The sequence below is a fragment of the Raphanus sativus genome, chromosome 8, assembly GCF_000801105.2.
Source record: "Raphanus sativus cultivar WK10039 chromosome 8, ASM80110v3, whole genome shotgun sequence".
NCBI lineage: Eukaryota > Viridiplantae > Streptophyta > Magnoliopsida > Brassicales > Brassicaceae > Raphanus > Raphanus sativus.
In genome coordinates, this window is record NC_079518.1 from 2,535,372 (window position 1) to 2,550,308 (window position 14,937).

Genomic DNA, 14,937 nt, shown 5'->3' on the forward strand with positions numbered 1-14,937 from the left:
TGAGAATCGAATATCTATATTTTTGGACCAAATAAAAATAGATAACAAATCAAATCAAATTCATTAATCAAAAAAAAAAATATAATTTCACATATATTTGGTAGAACTAGAGGAAAGCGTTGAAAGCAAGTTGACATTCATAATAACCTTTTCCGTTAAAGGAAAGCACAAATCACTCATCAATAATGTATTCCCTTTTATTACATATTCAATAAAGGAAAGCGCAAATCTGCACACACATCACTCAGTATTTCAGACCGGAGCCTTTATATTTTTCCTCAATGATCATGTCGATTTTGTTTTCCATCTCTGGAGTCAGATGATTCTTTGAATCACCCACTTCTCCTCTGCGGAAAAAAATAGAATAATGCACATTGTTCGAGGTTTTTCCTGTCTTGTTAATCTCCATGCTGCTCAGACTACGCAGAGAACAAAGTTCCAAGATCTTGTCCACAGATCCGCCCTCTTCTTCTTCCTCTGTGAACGGACAACCCAAGAACTCTGCAAGTCTCTTGACCTGAGCAGCGGGATCTGACTTCATTTCCTCGTACCTCATGAAGAGAACATGCTCGGGATCTTCCAAGCTGCCTCTCCAATAGCTCAATACATTTTCCCAAAAGGGTCCAAAACAGCCAACTCCACTGCACAATGAATCTAACGAAGACTCGAGAAGGCTTTTGTCTGCTTCTTTTTGTAGATAAGCGCACCTGAAATACCATTGTGATACCAACACGTCCTTCACGTTCCTGCACACGTACACGATCTTGCATGGAGAGTCCTTGAAGGGTACTTGAAGCGTACGTAACGGCATGTGAGTCGAGAACAGCCTCGGAGATGAGAACTTGGTCAGGTCAGGTGTTGAGCAATTGAGATACACATTGGTCTCCAAGAAGGGTACCAAACCATAAGGGTTATCGGATTGAAGAGGATGAGGAACATCAGAAGAACTGTCCTTCGATCTCTCAAGGAGAGCGACTGTGAGAGCTTTGAGCCAAGTGGTGCCGGATTTAGGGAAAGAAGCGATGACTATATCGGTTTCTTGAGGCGTGAAACCTTTCTGGAAATTCAGGACTCCTAGGAGAGTGTTGGGGTAGTACCAACATCCTTGATAGTTGTACAGCTTCCCTAGAAAATCTTTGGTTGAAGGAAGTGCAGAGATTAATGTTTTGGTTTCTTCGCTCAAGTAGTCTTCTCTCAAGTGGTCGGGGAGCTCCTTCTCGCTCATTCTTTTTGTGAGTTTTTGTGGTTACAAAAAATTTATGATTTTCTCCAAATGCAAATATCACAATTTATAGCTGGATGTTTTGGTGGGTGGTCACTGCCTATCTCCAAATGCAAAGATAATTTACAGCTGGATGTCTTGGTATGTGGACCACTGACTATTTTAGCACACTATTATTTCTCTTGTAAGAACATGCCCACTATTACTGGTATGTGGACCACTGCCTATTTTAGCAGTTCCATCCGTGTCGAAATTCAAATGGAGTTCTCAATTTAATATTAATATTATGTTATCTATTAGTTATGTGATTAGATTTTAGCTTTAAGAAACAGATGAACGACAAAAAATGAGACATTTAGGTTTTGAAAGGAAAAAATGGATCGAATGTTGCGGATCCAATGGAATAAAAATGGATCAAGTGGATTTAACAGTACAAATGCGGATCTAGTAGATCTAATGTTATATGTGTGAATGGTGAAAGTGGATAAAAATAATCGAAAATATTGTAGATATTTAAATTAATTTATATAAAATTTATATTAATATTTATTTTCGTAAATAATAGAACTTATTAGAAAATAATTTATGAATGCAATAAATCAACATTTTATATAAAATAAAATATAAATTACTATGTATAATTATATTGAGAAAGATCTCAATCCCACTTGCTCTTCAGCTTTGAGGAATGTGAGAAGATGATAAGTGATTCATGAATAAACCTTTCTGAAAGTTATTTGGCTAGTGTATAATTGACGTGTGACCACTACAATAGTTTAGCAAAAAAAAAAAATTAATCAAAGAACAGAGACCAATTGACATTTATCTTCTTTTCTTTTCTTTAATGAAGCAAGTGTTGTCGCAGTGCAACTATCAAACGCACAAGTTTGTTACCACTAAATTAGTCAAAGAGTTCTTTATAGAGAGAGGTTGCCAGTGTTAAGAGGTTATATCTTAGAGAGCATTGACCCATCATTGAAAATTGAAGGTGTGTTCCTTACCAAAATATTCTCTTCAGTAGTAGTTGGTACTTCGCTACGTCAAGCTAAGTTAAGTGTACGTTGAAATAGCCTAATAGCCAATGGTTGGTTTAGTCACAGGTTAAACATTTGGATTATCTTCATAAAAGTTCTAATTTTAAACACATACACAATTGTCAAAAGCCTCCGTAGCATAGTGGTATTGCGTTCGCTTCGTAAGCGAAAGGCCGCGAGTTCGATCCTCGCCGGGGGCTTTCATAATCTTATGATTGATCAAGAAATTTCATTTTGCATACTAGATATTAAAATGATATTTTTTACACAACCCTTGGTAAGGTCGCTGTTGACAATTCTTTGCTAAATTCCTTTATTTTCTTAACTCGAGGTTCCAATTAGACCAACCTTTACATATTTTAGGTTTCAACAAAAAACCTTTACATATTTTTTTTTTTTTTACCTTTACATATTTTATGAAAGAACAGAGAAAAAAACCACAACAAAACAAACAACTAAGCTTCTTTTCTCCACCCAAAAGAGAATCAAAGACGAACCCATCTAAGTGGATTTCCTTGTCTCTCTACCCGTGGCTAAACCCCAGCCTTATATCAGAACCCCACAGAAACACAGGTGATGAGAAACAGAGTGTTAAAACAGGGGAAATGACCAAACTGGAAACACCATTTCCTTGAAAGCCTCCGGTTCCGGTTGGACCAAACGCAGGAGTAGTTCCGTTTGTCAGAGTTGTTCCCGTTGGTGATGCTGTGGATGGACTTGAAGGATATACGCAACCAGTAACCAAATCACGATAAAGCATTCAGAGTAATGACAAAGTCTATAAATGTATTTGTTAAAAAAAAAAAAGACAAAGTCTATAAATGTTGACAAATGCTCACTCATGCAAATGCTCTGAATGCTTTATCGTGATTTTTTATCTGTCCTTTCTTATATGTAAAGGCTGTTCTAGTTGGAATCTTGAGTAAAGAAAAATAAAAATAAAACAGAACATAAATCTTTATGATAGACTTTGTCACAACCTTACCAGCTCGTGGTTTTTGTAAAATGCAAAAATTTATTTCTCATGATCAATGATCAATCACACACTGAAGAAACGAGAAATTTACTTTATTTATTCAACAGAAATGCAAGCTACTACTACTTAAGAGAATATTTTGGTTAGAAACACACCTTCAATAGTGAATGTGTCAAGGGTCTATTAAACAAACCTTATCGTCAAAGTCTAGAAAAATGAGAGTGTTTCTAGGTCTCTGGCTTCTATTGGCCTTGACCACATCTTCAAGTAAATGTTTCTTCTTTTTCTAATACCACGAGCTGGCAAGATTGTGAGAAAATTTATGTTCTGTTTTCTTGTTTTTCTTTACTCGAGATTCCAATTAGAGCAATAAACCACAACGAAGACCTAAAGCTTAATTTTCCATGCAAAAGGGAATCAAAGATGAAGCAAATCGGAGACGCGGATGTGCTCCAGTCGAAGGTTGATGGGGACAAAAAAGGTGACGGAGGAGATTCTACTTATATGGTACCGGAACTATGGCACAGAGAGAGATACCGCGGCGGAGAGAAGAATTGGAAAAGCTGTTTCACGGTTGTTCACGGCCAAGATTGCCGTGTTTTTGCATGTGAGACGCGTGGCAGATATGGCGTGGCCTTTTCTTTTTTAATGGACTGTATAATGTATATTATCTATGGGCCTTTCGTACTCTGTCATTTCCGATACTCAATGTAATGCCCAATGGGCTATGATCAATGAAGATCAAGTTGACAAAAAAAAAAGAATCGGATTTTAGTATAGACTGTTGACTTGTGATTTGCAGAATACTTTTGGTTTAAAATCACAACACTTCAATAACTATTGGTAGTTTTTACAACTTTTGCTTTTTGTTTCGTATTGATTTATGTATAGATTACTATCTATTATCATACTTGAACCTGTATCACATCTAGCATCTTCACGAATGCAATTTCTAAATTCACATATTGATATATCACATCTTTATGAAACGTTTTTCTACTACCTCAATGGTGTGGAATGAAACTTTTTAGTTTACCGTATAGGTTATTTCTAGTAATACTTTTGAAACGTTATACATCTAGGATTACTACTATTCAAAAACCTTAATTGGTTTGCATTTCCAAAAATGTTCACCAATTACAACTAAAAGAAATAAAAGAGTATCTAATTTTATTCCATAACTTCCATATCATTCTACAAAAAAATCAATTAAAAATTCATCTCAAGTCAAAAGCGCTTTGGAAATAAATGGAATGTTTATTTCATTCCATTAAATTCCATGAATAATACTTCATACAATTCCACATATTTATTTTATTTGTCATCAGTTAAATCATGGAAGTTTTTATAACGAGTGAAAAAAGTAATTATGTCATTTCTCTAAAGGAAGGAAAAATGGAGACATTGCTACTCACTTTTTGAAGTAAGTGCACAAAATGTGTCATTGTAAAAGCCGCTTGAGAAAAAATCAGACAAATTCCCTTGAATCAAACTCAACTCAACACTGTTGATGCTTCAAAACAATGAAATACTAAAATACATAGTATAAAAGTATATATTTCATAGAACATATAAACGTATATAAAATGTGATTAAAATCTTCTCAATGAATATTTACATGTGCTTTTAGTTACAGAAAATAGTATTTACCTGCACAAACGCTTTCATATTTGATTCATGTATACCGTCTGCAGCAAATTTCATAGGTAGTTAAGCAGAGTAAACAAAATTTAAAATAATATATAAATAACTACTTAGTGAATAAATTGGAAGCTGATATTCCTACCAAAGCTTCACATATGTTATTATGGAACTTTGATAAAAAAAGTTATAATGAATCTTTTTGTTTGTTTGCCAATCACTCTGTTCTGTTTTCCTCTTTTTATTTGTTTGAAACTAACACTTGTTAGATGCAGGTATTGGAACGGCAGGTCTTGTTCTGCCTAACAGCAACGGCATTCCTGAAGAGAGAGTCTTCGGAATCTCAGAAGGAGACGTGATACCTGTTCCATCAGGAATGACAACGTGGTGGTTCAACTCCAAAGAGACCGACTTCACTATTGTCTTCTTCAGACAGCAACAACTTATCTAACAGTCTTAATCTTGAACAACAATCTAAATTAAGTGTATGTTGCCTTATATCCAAAGATTTAGTCGCAGGTTAAACATTTTGATTATCTGGATGGAAAATCTATTTTTAAACAAATACGTTAGGGTCAAGAGCCTCCGTAGCATAGTGGTATTGCGTTCGAGAAAGACGGCGAGATCGATCTCCGCCGGTTGTATAAATTTTTTATTTTCACTTTTAGAATTTCATTGCTTTTAACTTTCAAATTGGGCAAGCCTTTATACATTATGGGCTTGGTTAGGGTCTTCACTTATATTTTTCTCAGTTTTTTAGTTGCACTATTCCATGACCCAACCGGTGAATGACCTAACGTCTCAAAGATCTTCTCAAGTGTTGTTGCAGGGCAACTATCAGCTGCACAACTTTGTTACCTCTAAGCTGATCACAGAGTTTGTTAGATAGACTTGCAAGTGGAGAGAGATTATATCTCAGAGAGCCTTGACCCATTACTGATGGTGTGTTCCTTACCAAAATATTCTCTTAAGTAGTAGCCGGTATACTTCACTACATCCATTGTTGTTTGGTCTTTTCGTTGAATAAATAAGACATCTCTCTCCATTTCTTTAGTTTATGATTGATCAAAAAAATCATTTTGCATACTAGTATTAAAATGATATTTTTACACAACCCACGAGTTGGCAATGTTGCTGTTGACTATTCTTTACTAAAATTTGTAAGGTTTTTCTTAACTCAAGGCTCCAATAAGAGTCTTATTGTAAATGTAAAACAAAGGAAATGTGATAAAGACGAGTCCCGATAAAAAAAACTAAAATATTCCAAAAAATTAAACCAACCTTCACATATTTTATGGAAGAACAGAGAAAAAAACCACAGCAAACAACTAAGCTTCTTTCTCCACCCAAAAGAGAATCAAAAACGAACCCATATAAGTGGATTTCCTTGTCTCTCTACACGTGGCTAAATCCCAGCCTTACATCAGAACCCCATAGAAACACTAGTGATGATGAGAAACAGAGTGTTAGAACAGGGGAAATGATCAAACTGGAAGCACCATTTCCTGGAAAGCCTCCGGTTCCGGTTGGACCAAACGCAAGAGTAGTTCCGTTTGTCAGAGTTGTTCCCGTTGATGATGTTGTGGATGCATTTGAAGGATATATGCAACCAGTAACCAAATCTGCACACAAAAAAACATCATCAAGGTCACAACTTTTCTCATCAAAGGTATTGACTTTTAGAGATGGTTGACTTACTGGAAGGTGGGTTTTGACTTGTAGCGGCAGTTCCGGAGAAATCACAGCTTCCAGAGACCTGAGCTGCTTTCTGAAAGTAGCTGTTAACAGCCCAATCACAGTGGCTTTTGATGGTGTTTGGTTGGTAACAAGGACCGTTATCATGGATTGGGTTGCAATCTGCTAAGCTTCCACATGCATAGTCTATTGCTGTTTGGAGCTCTTTCTCTCCTATTCCATCTTTGCAGAGACAGTAAATTGCACCTATAAAGAGAGCAAGAAGAATGAATATATGTTTTTAACCAATGTCAGAGCATAAATTGAAAAGATCATTCCTATATGGTCAAGAAAAAGAAGGTAGGAGAAAAAGAAGAAACACTTACTTGAAGATGTGGTCAAGGCCAAGAGAAGCAAGAGACCTAGAAACACTCTCATCATGATGATGAAGTCTTAAGATCGATCTTTAGGGGAAGCACAAAATAGACTTTGACCGTCGACCAACAACCAGGCAGACGCCAAAACTAAGATGATGGCTTTAGAGAGAAGATGTAGAGCTTTTTGAAGATAAAAGGTGTTTGATAAATATTATAAAAACCTTGAAAATTGATTGGTTGCAAAGTTCTAAGTTCTAACTAGTAATCTCTTCTTTTTAAGCAAATTGTATAAACCTTTTAAGGAGAAAAAAGGGAACAGGAAAAGTATACTTTTTGAAAGTTGATTTTAATGTACAATAGAAAAGAAAGTGATAGGAAAAAACAGAAGAAGAAACTGATAAATTAGCATTACGTATAGGAGATATTGGTGCTCACTCGGGTCGTTGCATGACGTTACTTTAGGTTTTATGTATTTAACGCTTTCTAATTATTTTGTTTTTCTCAATTCATAGAAGAATACATTTAATTGGATTTTTTCGTGGACTGTTGACTTGTGATTTGCAGAATATTTTGGGTTCAAAATCACAACACTTCAATAACTTTGGTAGTTTTTTCAACTTTGCTTTTTATTTAGTATTGCTTTAACTATCTTATAGATTACTATCTATTATCATATTTTGGACATGTGACACATCTAGCATCTTCATGAATGCAATTTCGAAACTAACATATTGATGAGTTACATTTTAAAAGTAGGAAATATCACATATTGATGAAACGTTTCTACTTTTGAAACGTTATATATCTCGGTTTACTATTCAAAATAACTAATTTAATAAATTCTGAAAGTGAGCATATGAAAAGAAAAGAAAAAAAAAGAAAAGCAAAGTCAACATTTGTCTGTGAGCTGAATAGCCACCGGCCCACCGATGTTGAATGACAAAACAAACGAATTATATGCATGTCACTCAAAACAGAAAAATATCAAAGAAATAAAAGGAATGTAGTGTAGCCCCTAGCTAGTTTCCAATAAGCTACTTGGCTGGTATTATAGGAGCAGGTAAAATATGTCAAAACTATACGAAGTTAGCTATTGTATTAATAGGTTCACTATATTTTCTCTATTACGTATAACGTGATTGCATGTGGGGTCTATAAAATACATATCCATTCATGTAATCCGCTTTTTTTTACGTATATGTTAAAGCATTAAAATATATACATGTTTGTTATTGGACCAGTACAATAAAAAGAGTAAAAACTGTAGGTATAACATTTGGGGATGTAGCTCAAATGGTAGAGCGCTCGCTTTGCATGCGAGAGGCACGGGGTTCGATCCCCCGCATCTCCAAAAGTTTTAACTTTTAATTTCTCATGATATTTTTTTACAGGCTCAGTTATTTATTCTGATGTATACCGAAGAGAACTTATGTTGGTTCTTGAGAGAGATATTTATCCTGTCCTTAAAGTGTTGTTGATGGTGAAAAGTAGCAAAATATTAACAGTTCTGCTTTTTTGGATGAGTTACTTTTTTCAGATTTTTTTTGGACAAACAAGGAGCCGTTTGTCACTACCGTTACTTCTCAGTGTACACAGTACACGAGCACCAAGTGCGCGGGACATCTCCATCACTCCAAACTTATAGCTTATTACAAGCCATCTCTAAGAGCAAGTGCACTATGATGCACCGTTCTGAGCATTTATGTCCATGACCCTGTGTGTCATGTTGAAAGGTAGAAACAAAGACATTGAGTACATAATCCAGTTATATGGTGATACTCATGCTTGTAATTCACTTTCTCACAAAGCAAACGTTACTATTACAAACAAAAACAATGCATAACTTGATTACATGATAATCATATGTTTGCACAAGAAATACATCAATTTATCCCCTAATTTCACTGAAGCAAAAAAGTGTAAACTTGACTTGTGCTGGAGAAAATGAAAAACAAAACTGTAAGACGTTTGTTTCACCCACCAATCTCAAGCGTTATTGCCTTCCAAACTCTCTGTTCAAGTAATCCACAAACCGTCTCTTACCACTGTCTGCATCAGCTGGTAACGGTGGCCCGCTCAGACTAGCTTGACCCATCAACTTAACAAACGTTCTTCGAAGCCTCCTTAGCTCCGGTAATCCAACCGGTCTGCAGATTTCAACCGGAGGTAGCTCATTGCCAAGACTAACTCTGTTTATAGCCCCACCAAGCGCTTGCTGCTCCACCACCGCATTGATGACTTCTTGTGTCGCCCTATCCAACTCGTAAAGCGAATTCGCTTCAGAGAATCTAGCAGACTGAGTCGCTATACTCGGCTGAAGAACTCTCACATCCTGAGTTTTAGAATCAACAGTCTTGGTCAGATAACTCACAGCCTCAGAGATCACAGGAGAGGATCTCTCTATCCCATCACGAGAAGGGTACAGCTCAAAGAGAGGCGAATCCCATCTGTTTCTCCTCTCAGGTCTCTCAAACCTCCTCACAAGATCTTCAAACACACCATCCTCATACGAACCTTCCCCTCTACCACCCCGTTCCTTATTCCACTCCCTGCAACGAGCTTCATCCACATCACAGTAGACAACACAGTACCTAATCCCAGCGGCACGTGCGATACACCACAGCTCGTATCTATAACCTTTGATACCATTCAAAGAATCCACAATAACAATGTCTCCTCTCGAAACAGACCTATCAACATCCGACCTGAGCTTCCCTCTCAAGTTCTTCTCCGCGGGCATGTTGGCATAGTTCTGGTTACGGTCCAGATGAAACGAAACCTCGTCGATGATTCTAACACTCTGCTTCGTATCGGATCCTTTCAGTGATTCAGCTAAGGTTACAACTAGTGCCATTGGTTTCTACAAAAGGAATCTACTTGGCGTTGTCGAGAGGTTGAAGAAGGGTTCGCGCGAGAATCTGATTTGGGGGTTTAGGGTTTTTATTAAAGCCGGTTCAATTTGTTCGGTCCGGTTTGTTCCGTACCAATCTGGGTTTGTCGTCGGCAAAAGTTATCTTGTTTCGGTTTAGGAAGATAGATGCGAAGGATATACCAACGCAAGTTGCTAGGCACGTGCTGATTTACGGCGAGGATAGTATTGTAATTTGAGTCGTTCAATGATTTTTAATAAGTGACAACTAATTCGATGTTGTCTCGGTATCCGAATTAAGTCCGGGTTTCAAAATCGGGTATTGTCATTATTCAACCCTATCAGCGTTCGAAAATTCCCCCAATTTATTTATTTTCTTCAATTCGCGTTCAGATCTGTTCTTTCTTCCAGATCGATCTTCAAATCAATTGTAATTTTCGTTTTCCTCTTGATTTCCTCTTTCGATTGATACCTGTTTTGATATCATCCCATTCGTTTTGGTTTAATCTGTGTTCGAGCTAGATCTAGATCTTTAAACAACAGATCTGATCAAAATTTTTATTTAGATGTTGAATTCCTTCGTTATTCTTTACAGATCTGTTCTTAATTTCTAGTTTTCCCAAAAAAAATCAGATTTGGGATTCTCGTTGACTTTGATGTCCTAGGGTTCGTCAGATCTGGAAATTAATAGAGGGCTTTTGTATATGTCCTCTATAATTAACGGATTCTTTGATTCTTGGTTCTTGATTTGGTGATTTAAGCTGTTAATTGGAAAATCTAGGGTTAGGGTTTTCAAAATTTGGGGTTTTTTTAATTCAATCATATTTTTAATTTACTTTGCCACTTAGGTAATAACTGTGATGGTTATAGACACTTATAGTTGTCTGTCACTTGTTAGTGTGTGTCTGTGGATGACATAGATAACTTTCCGACCAAGTAACTAAATGTCTTTGTTTTTTATATTACAGGTTAAAGTAACATGGGTTATAAGCGAACTTTTGAAGCCGAGGATGTGCAAGAGCTCAACGTAAAGCATGCAAGACAGATTAGTTATTGCAATAAGCTGGCCAAACTAGATGAAGGAGTTCCATATCGTGTTTCTTTTGAGAAGCCAGGTGTTGTCATAGGTAATAATAACATGCCTCTTGCAGAGGTTTAACATGATATAAACACATGCATCTTGCTTATTTGCTGCGTGTTAATTTAGCAGGAGACCATCTGAGTGATCTGTACGGGTTTAAAAGTGAGGATAACGTTGAGAAAGAGTTTGAGACCGATCCACCTTTCTCTTGGATGACATCCTCTTTTGAGGAGGATTCTCAGTCTGGTGGTACGACTCAGTCTACCCTTTCCGATGCGTCTCCCGAGTCGGATTTTCTCTGGAGACCATTTTGCCTTGCAGATGATGTTGAGTGGTGTAATAGTTCTCCTAATAAACAAGTTCCAATCGGGTCGGATCACCAGGCTGACATTCCTGAATGTGTCAAGGACGAAGTCAGTGACAAGGAAGAACAGGTGATGATGGGGAAGTGCGTGATTCCAATGCCTGACTGCGAAACCGAGGTCTGTGAAATTGGTGAAGGAAGAAAGGAGTGCGTTTGCATGGATAAAGGGTCCATCAGATGCGTGCAGCAGCATATAATGGAAAACAAAGAGGGTTTGTTCGAGACTATTGGATACGAAAGATGTCTCGAGTTAGGTCTCGGTGAGATGGGGGAGGAAGTTGCTGGTAAGCTAACCGAAGACGAGGAGGATCTATTCCACGAGGTTGTATACTCAAACCCGGTTTCACTAGACCGAGATTTCTGGAAACAGCTGAAGTCTGCGTTTCCTTCGCGAACCATGAAGGAGATTGTGAGCTATTACTTCAATGTCTTCATCCTGCGGAGACGAGCTGTACAGAATCGGTCTCAAAGCCTGGACGTTGATAGTGATGATGACGAGTGGCAAGTAGAGTATGACAACACGTTTCAGCGTCCTGAAACTCCTGGAAAGAGCATCTCAAGAGTTGAAGAAGAAGAGGTGAATGGTGAAGAGGATTCATGCATGTCCTATGACTTCAAGTCCAATACATTCTCCACTCGATGTCCAGTTAGAAAGAGAGAAGAGTCCAACGTTGGGAACTACTGGCGCCACTGCAATGATCTTGTGGAGGATCATCATCCGTATTCATTTGATCCTTGTGATTCGATTCTAGCAGATCAGTTTTGGAGTAAGAACATTGATCTTCTTCCAACTTCGAACATCATTGACGAGATCTTTGGTCAAGACCCATGGGATGATGATTTCTTTAGGGGAAAGTAGATGAAGAAGAAGGTCTGCAATCTTCTTCATTTACTCTACCTCTAGTTCTGAATCTTGTGTATGTAAATGCATTTATTTAAAGACAATCCCAAGTTTGGAAGTTTTTTCAGGGAGTTCTCTGTATAGTGTAATCCCTGCAGTCTTTTTTTGTATTTTTAACCTTTTTGTAAATTAGAATTAGATTTTTCTTGTAAGAAGCAAAAATCTTTCAAAAACTGTTTAATAAAACTAACTTTTCATCTGTAATACAGATTTTTAAAATTTTTATTTCATATAATCTAAACGCTGGAAGAAACATTGCCTCAGGGTATATATGATATTTTTCAAAGGAATATGATTTATCTTTTCATACACAGATTATTGTTGTCTGGTTTTTAAGATTCAAGATCCAGCGAAATTGTCGTTGATGTGTTTACTTTATCATGCAAATGATTCCTTATCCATGTATGAAAATTCTGGGGCTTTTTTTTTCCTTTTCACTGTCCATTTGAGAAAGCAAAGAACCAAAAAGGCAAAGAGGGAAAAGAAAGAGAAAAGGTGTTCTTTACTTAACCTACACACTTTTATGATCCAAATCTGTAACTTGCATGCAAAGTAATAATCTCAAAAAAACCACTTCAAAACCCCTCCAACACATCTAAACCAAACCCTCTCAACTTCTCCCCACCATATGTTGCGTTGAAATGGATAGCTTGATTAAGCAAACAAGGTAAATAACTACTTCATCACACATACATATAGATAAAACATATATGGATTTACAAGTTTGATATCTTTATCTCAGGAGGAGGCATCCATCTGCCCAGGCAAAAACAGATGAGGTTGGTAGCCCCACTAGAGAGGAGAAAGTGCCACCAAGGAAGTCCGTTTCATTCAAAGAAGGTAGCCCACAAACTTCTGCTATGTTGTTCTTAATATCCCCTATCAATATTGGATGCTTAATTATTTATACATCATATTATTGTATGCTGGTAGATAAGAAAAAACCCTCAAACTGGTTAGAGAAACAGTTCTCGAGGCAAATGAGCGACCAGAGTTATGACTTGATCATCGACATGGACTATGCAGCTGCAGTTGCGGCCGCTGCTTATGCCATAACCACTTTCGAAACAACTTGGCTTGAGAGTTATTACGTAAGGGTTCTTATTCTTAAAAGAAAAAGATGTTCTTATATATTGTGAGAAAGATCTAATTATTTGTAATTTTAAACAACAAAGCAGAGTGGCCGAGAAGACGCGTTTCCATTAGAGGAAACAAGAAGCTTATCAAGAAGATTCTCAGGTGACGTTTCAGAATAACTCAAAGATTTATTGTTTAGAAACTAATTTTGTATTTTTTTTTGTTACGTTGATATATACAGGGCAGCTTTCATTTAAAGAGCCAGAGGTAAATGATAACAAACTTCCCACGCTAAAGTCTCCAGTGAGAAAGTCATCATCGGTCAAAAAGACTCCTACGTTCTCTATGTACTTGAAAGAAGATCACACCAGAGAAAGTGAAGATTCAGGGGAGAAACATGAGAGACCAAGAAAACCGGTTTCTGAACCGCCAGCTCCAATGCAGATACAGCCACCGGTTAGGACACGGTCAGAACGCCGTGCTCCACCACCACCACCTCCTCCTCCTCCTCCTCCTCTTCTATCACCTTCGCCTCTGCGGCTTCCACCTAGAGAAACTAAAAGGCCAAGTTCTGGTGGTACTAGTCGAGAACATGATTCAACAGCTGATGCTTGGGAAAAAGCTGAGCTGGCTAAGGTCAAAGCAAGGTAAGTCTCAAATAATACACACAAAAGGGACTTGTACATGAATGTTATTTATTACACCTAACTTATGTATTACACAAGGTCAGGTACGAGAAGTTAAACAGAAAGATCGATTTGTGGGAAGCTAAGAAGAGGGACAAAGCTAGAAGGAAGCTGGACAAATCTGAGGTTGATAATGTTATTTGACTTTGCTCAAAATAATCTAATGATAGTTTGAAAATGTATTTTCTCTAACAGTAGTTGTTGGTACATGAAACAGCAGAGCGAACAAGAACAGAGGAGAAAGAGAGGTCTGCAGAGATTTAGGGAAGACATGGAATACATTGAAAATATTGCTTCCGGAGCCAGAGCTCAGGCTGAGAAACAAAGGCAGGACGAAGAGTTGAAGGTTAAGGAGAGAGCAGGAGTTGTCCGAAAAACCGGTAAAATTCCTGGAAAAGCATGTGCCTGTTTCTGAGACTAAAACAGAGGATCTCAGATACTTGTTGCTGTATATAGTGTGGATGTGTGTGAGAGAGAGATTTATACACCATGTAATCGAAGAAAGATTACATTATTACTTGCAAAATCTGAAAATATTACATTATTACTTGCAAAATCTGACACGTGATATACACTAAACATCACACTTCCATTGATTTCATAAAACAAACGCTTCTGAGAAACATTAAGACCCAACCAAAAGAAAATAGGTTAAACCCAACTTGTTCCAGTAGATACCAACCATCTCCTCAAAGTTACACAATATTTCACTCTGCCCTTGTGTTTTTTTTGCTCTCCCTGTTGATTCGTTCTTATTGTGGTATTATCAGTGGTCTTCTGAGTCATGTGGTGGTTATTTTGACTCGATAGTGATTAACCCATGCTGGTGAAGTTTGGACTATTTATATAGAGTAACATTCATGACTTTTCTCAATAATGAAATGAAAAATTTGGATCCTGAAGAGGCGAAAAGGATCAAGGTTGGAGGCTTGGAGCCTGATGTTGTGCCTTGCACAACACAAATGCTTGGCTAATGACTGAGCCGACCGAAGCCTCCCTTCTTGCAGTAGCCATGGAGACTATATTTATGATGTC

General features: G+C 37.3%; 5 protein-coding genes and 2 non-coding genes across 10 annotated transcripts; 4 read left to right on the forward strand and 3 right to left on the reverse strand.

Annotated features, from left to right (window-relative positions):
* Nucleotides 1-44: 44 nt before the first annotated feature.
* Nucleotides 45-1,318, reverse strand: LOC108821076 (cytosolic sulfotransferase 1). The gene has a single exon (XM_018594121.2). It carries the CDS (start codon nucleotides 1,223-1,225, stop codon nucleotides 245-247), a length of 981 nt encoding a protein of 326 aa, XP_018449623.1. The 5' UTR covers nucleotides 1,226-1,318; the 3' UTR covers nucleotides 45-244.
* A 1,066-nt stretch (nucleotides 1,319-2,384) lies between these two features.
* Nucleotides 2,385-2,456, forward strand: TRNAT-CGU (transfer RNA threonine (anticodon CGU)). The gene has a single exon. It is a non-coding gene; the product is annotated as a tRNA-Thr (tRNA).
* A 3,450-nt stretch (nucleotides 2,457-5,906) lies between these two features.
* Nucleotides 5,907-7,243, reverse strand: LOC108821378 (PLASMODESMATA CALLOSE-BINDING PROTEIN 3-like). Its single transcript, XM_018594415.2, has 3 exons — nucleotides 6,934-7,243; nucleotides 6,572-6,814; nucleotides 5,907-6,495 (listed from the first exon to the last, which is right to left on the reverse strand). Exons 1-3 carry the CDS (start codon nucleotides 6,986-6,988, stop codon nucleotides 6,269-6,271), a joined length of 525 nt encoding a protein of 174 aa, XP_018449917.1. The 5' UTR covers nucleotides 6,989-7,243; the 3' UTR covers nucleotides 5,907-6,268.
* A 959-nt stretch (nucleotides 7,244-8,202) lies between these two features.
* TRNAA-UGC (transfer RNA alanine (anticodon UGC)) lies at nucleotides 8,203-8,275 on the forward strand. The gene has a single exon. It is a non-coding gene; the product is annotated as a tRNA-Ala (tRNA).
* A 447-nt stretch (nucleotides 8,276-8,722) lies between these two features.
* On the reverse strand, nucleotides 8,723-9,818 carry LOC108819679 (protein KTI12 homolog). The gene has a single exon (XM_018592733.2). It carries the CDS (start codon nucleotides 9,776-9,778, stop codon nucleotides 8,918-8,920), a length of 861 nt encoding a protein of 286 aa, XP_018448235.1. The 5' UTR covers nucleotides 9,779-9,818; the 3' UTR covers nucleotides 8,723-8,917.
* Nucleotides 9,819-10,089: 271 nt separating this feature from the next.
* LOC108821891 (uncharacterized) lies at nucleotides 10,090-12,343 on the forward strand. Of its 2 annotated transcripts, none has more exons than XM_018594880.2 (3): nucleotides 10,090-10,223; nucleotides 10,762-10,920; nucleotides 11,001-12,343. In XM_018594880.2, exons 2-3 carry the CDS (start codon nucleotides 10,773-10,775, stop codon nucleotides 12,095-12,097), a joined length of 1,245 nt encoding a protein of 414 aa, XP_018450382.1. In that variant the 5' UTR covers nucleotides 10,090-10,223; nucleotides 10,762-10,772; the 3' UTR covers nucleotides 12,098-12,343. The 2 variants fall into 2 exon arrangements, with proteins under 2 accessions (XP_018450382.1, XP_018450383.1); XM_018594881.2 differs by having other exon boundaries at nucleotides 11,004-12,343.
* Nucleotides 12,344-12,689: 346 nt separating this feature from the next.
* On the forward strand, nucleotides 12,690-14,449 carry LOC108820892 (remorin 1.4-like). 3 transcript variants are annotated; one of them, XM_056993249.1, is made up of 7 exons: nucleotides 12,690-12,806; nucleotides 12,882-12,979; nucleotides 13,073-13,230; nucleotides 13,315-13,378; nucleotides 13,458-13,863; nucleotides 13,947-14,028; nucleotides 14,123-14,449. In XM_056993249.1, exons 1-7 carry the CDS (start codon nucleotides 12,781-12,783, stop codon nucleotides 14,315-14,317), a joined length of 1,029 nt encoding a protein of 342 aa, XP_056849229.1. In that variant the 5' UTR covers nucleotides 12,690-12,780; the 3' UTR covers nucleotides 14,318-14,449. The 3 variants fall into 3 exon arrangements, with proteins under 3 accessions (XP_056849229.1, XP_056849228.1, XP_018449420.2); XM_056993248.1 differs by having other exon boundaries at nucleotides 12,691-12,806; nucleotides 14,120-14,449; XM_018593918.2 differs by having other exon boundaries at nucleotides 12,691-12,806; nucleotides 13,318-13,378; nucleotides 14,120-14,449.
* The last annotated feature ends 488 nt before the right edge of the window (nucleotides 14,450-14,937 follow it).

Coding starts and splice junctions, on each gene's coding strand:
- LOC108821891 (XM_018594880.2), top strand. CDS start 10,773: ATGGGTTATAAGCGAACTTTTGAAGCCGAGGATGTGCAAGAGCTCAAC. Junction 10,921..11,000: donor GAAGCCAGGTGTTGTCATAG/GTAATAATAACA, acceptor GTGTTAATTTAG/CAGGAGACCATCTGAGTGAT.
- LOC108821076 (XM_018594121.2), bottom strand. CDS start 1,225: ATGAGCGAGAAGGAGCTCCCCGACCACTTGAGAGAAGACTACTTGAGC.
- LOC108819679 (XM_018592733.2), bottom strand. CDS start 9,778: ATGGCACTAGTTGTAACCTTAGCTGAATCACTGAAAGGATCCGATACG.
- LOC108821378 (XM_018594415.2), bottom strand. CDS start 6,988: ATGATGAGAGTGTTTCTAGGTCTCTTGCTTCTCTTGGCCTTGACCACA. Junction 6,815..6,933: donor GGCCTTGACCACATCTTCAA/GTAAGTGTTTCT, acceptor CTCTCTTTATAG/GTGCAATTTACTGTCTCTGC. Junction 6,496..6,571: donor AAGTCAAAACCCACCTTCCA/GTAAGTCAACCA, acceptor TTTTGTGTGCAG/ATTTGGTTACTGGTTGCATA.
- LOC108820892 (XM_056993248.1), top strand. CDS start 12,781: ATGGATAGCTTGATTAAGCAAACAAG. Junction 12,980..13,072: donor GTCCGTTTCATTCAAAGAAG/GTAGCCCACAAA, acceptor GTATGCTGGTAG/ATAAGAAAAAACCCTCAAAC. Junction 13,864..13,946: donor CTGGCTAAGGTCAAAGCAAG/GTAAGTCTCAAA, acceptor ACACAAGGTCAG/GTACGAGAAGTTAAACAGAA.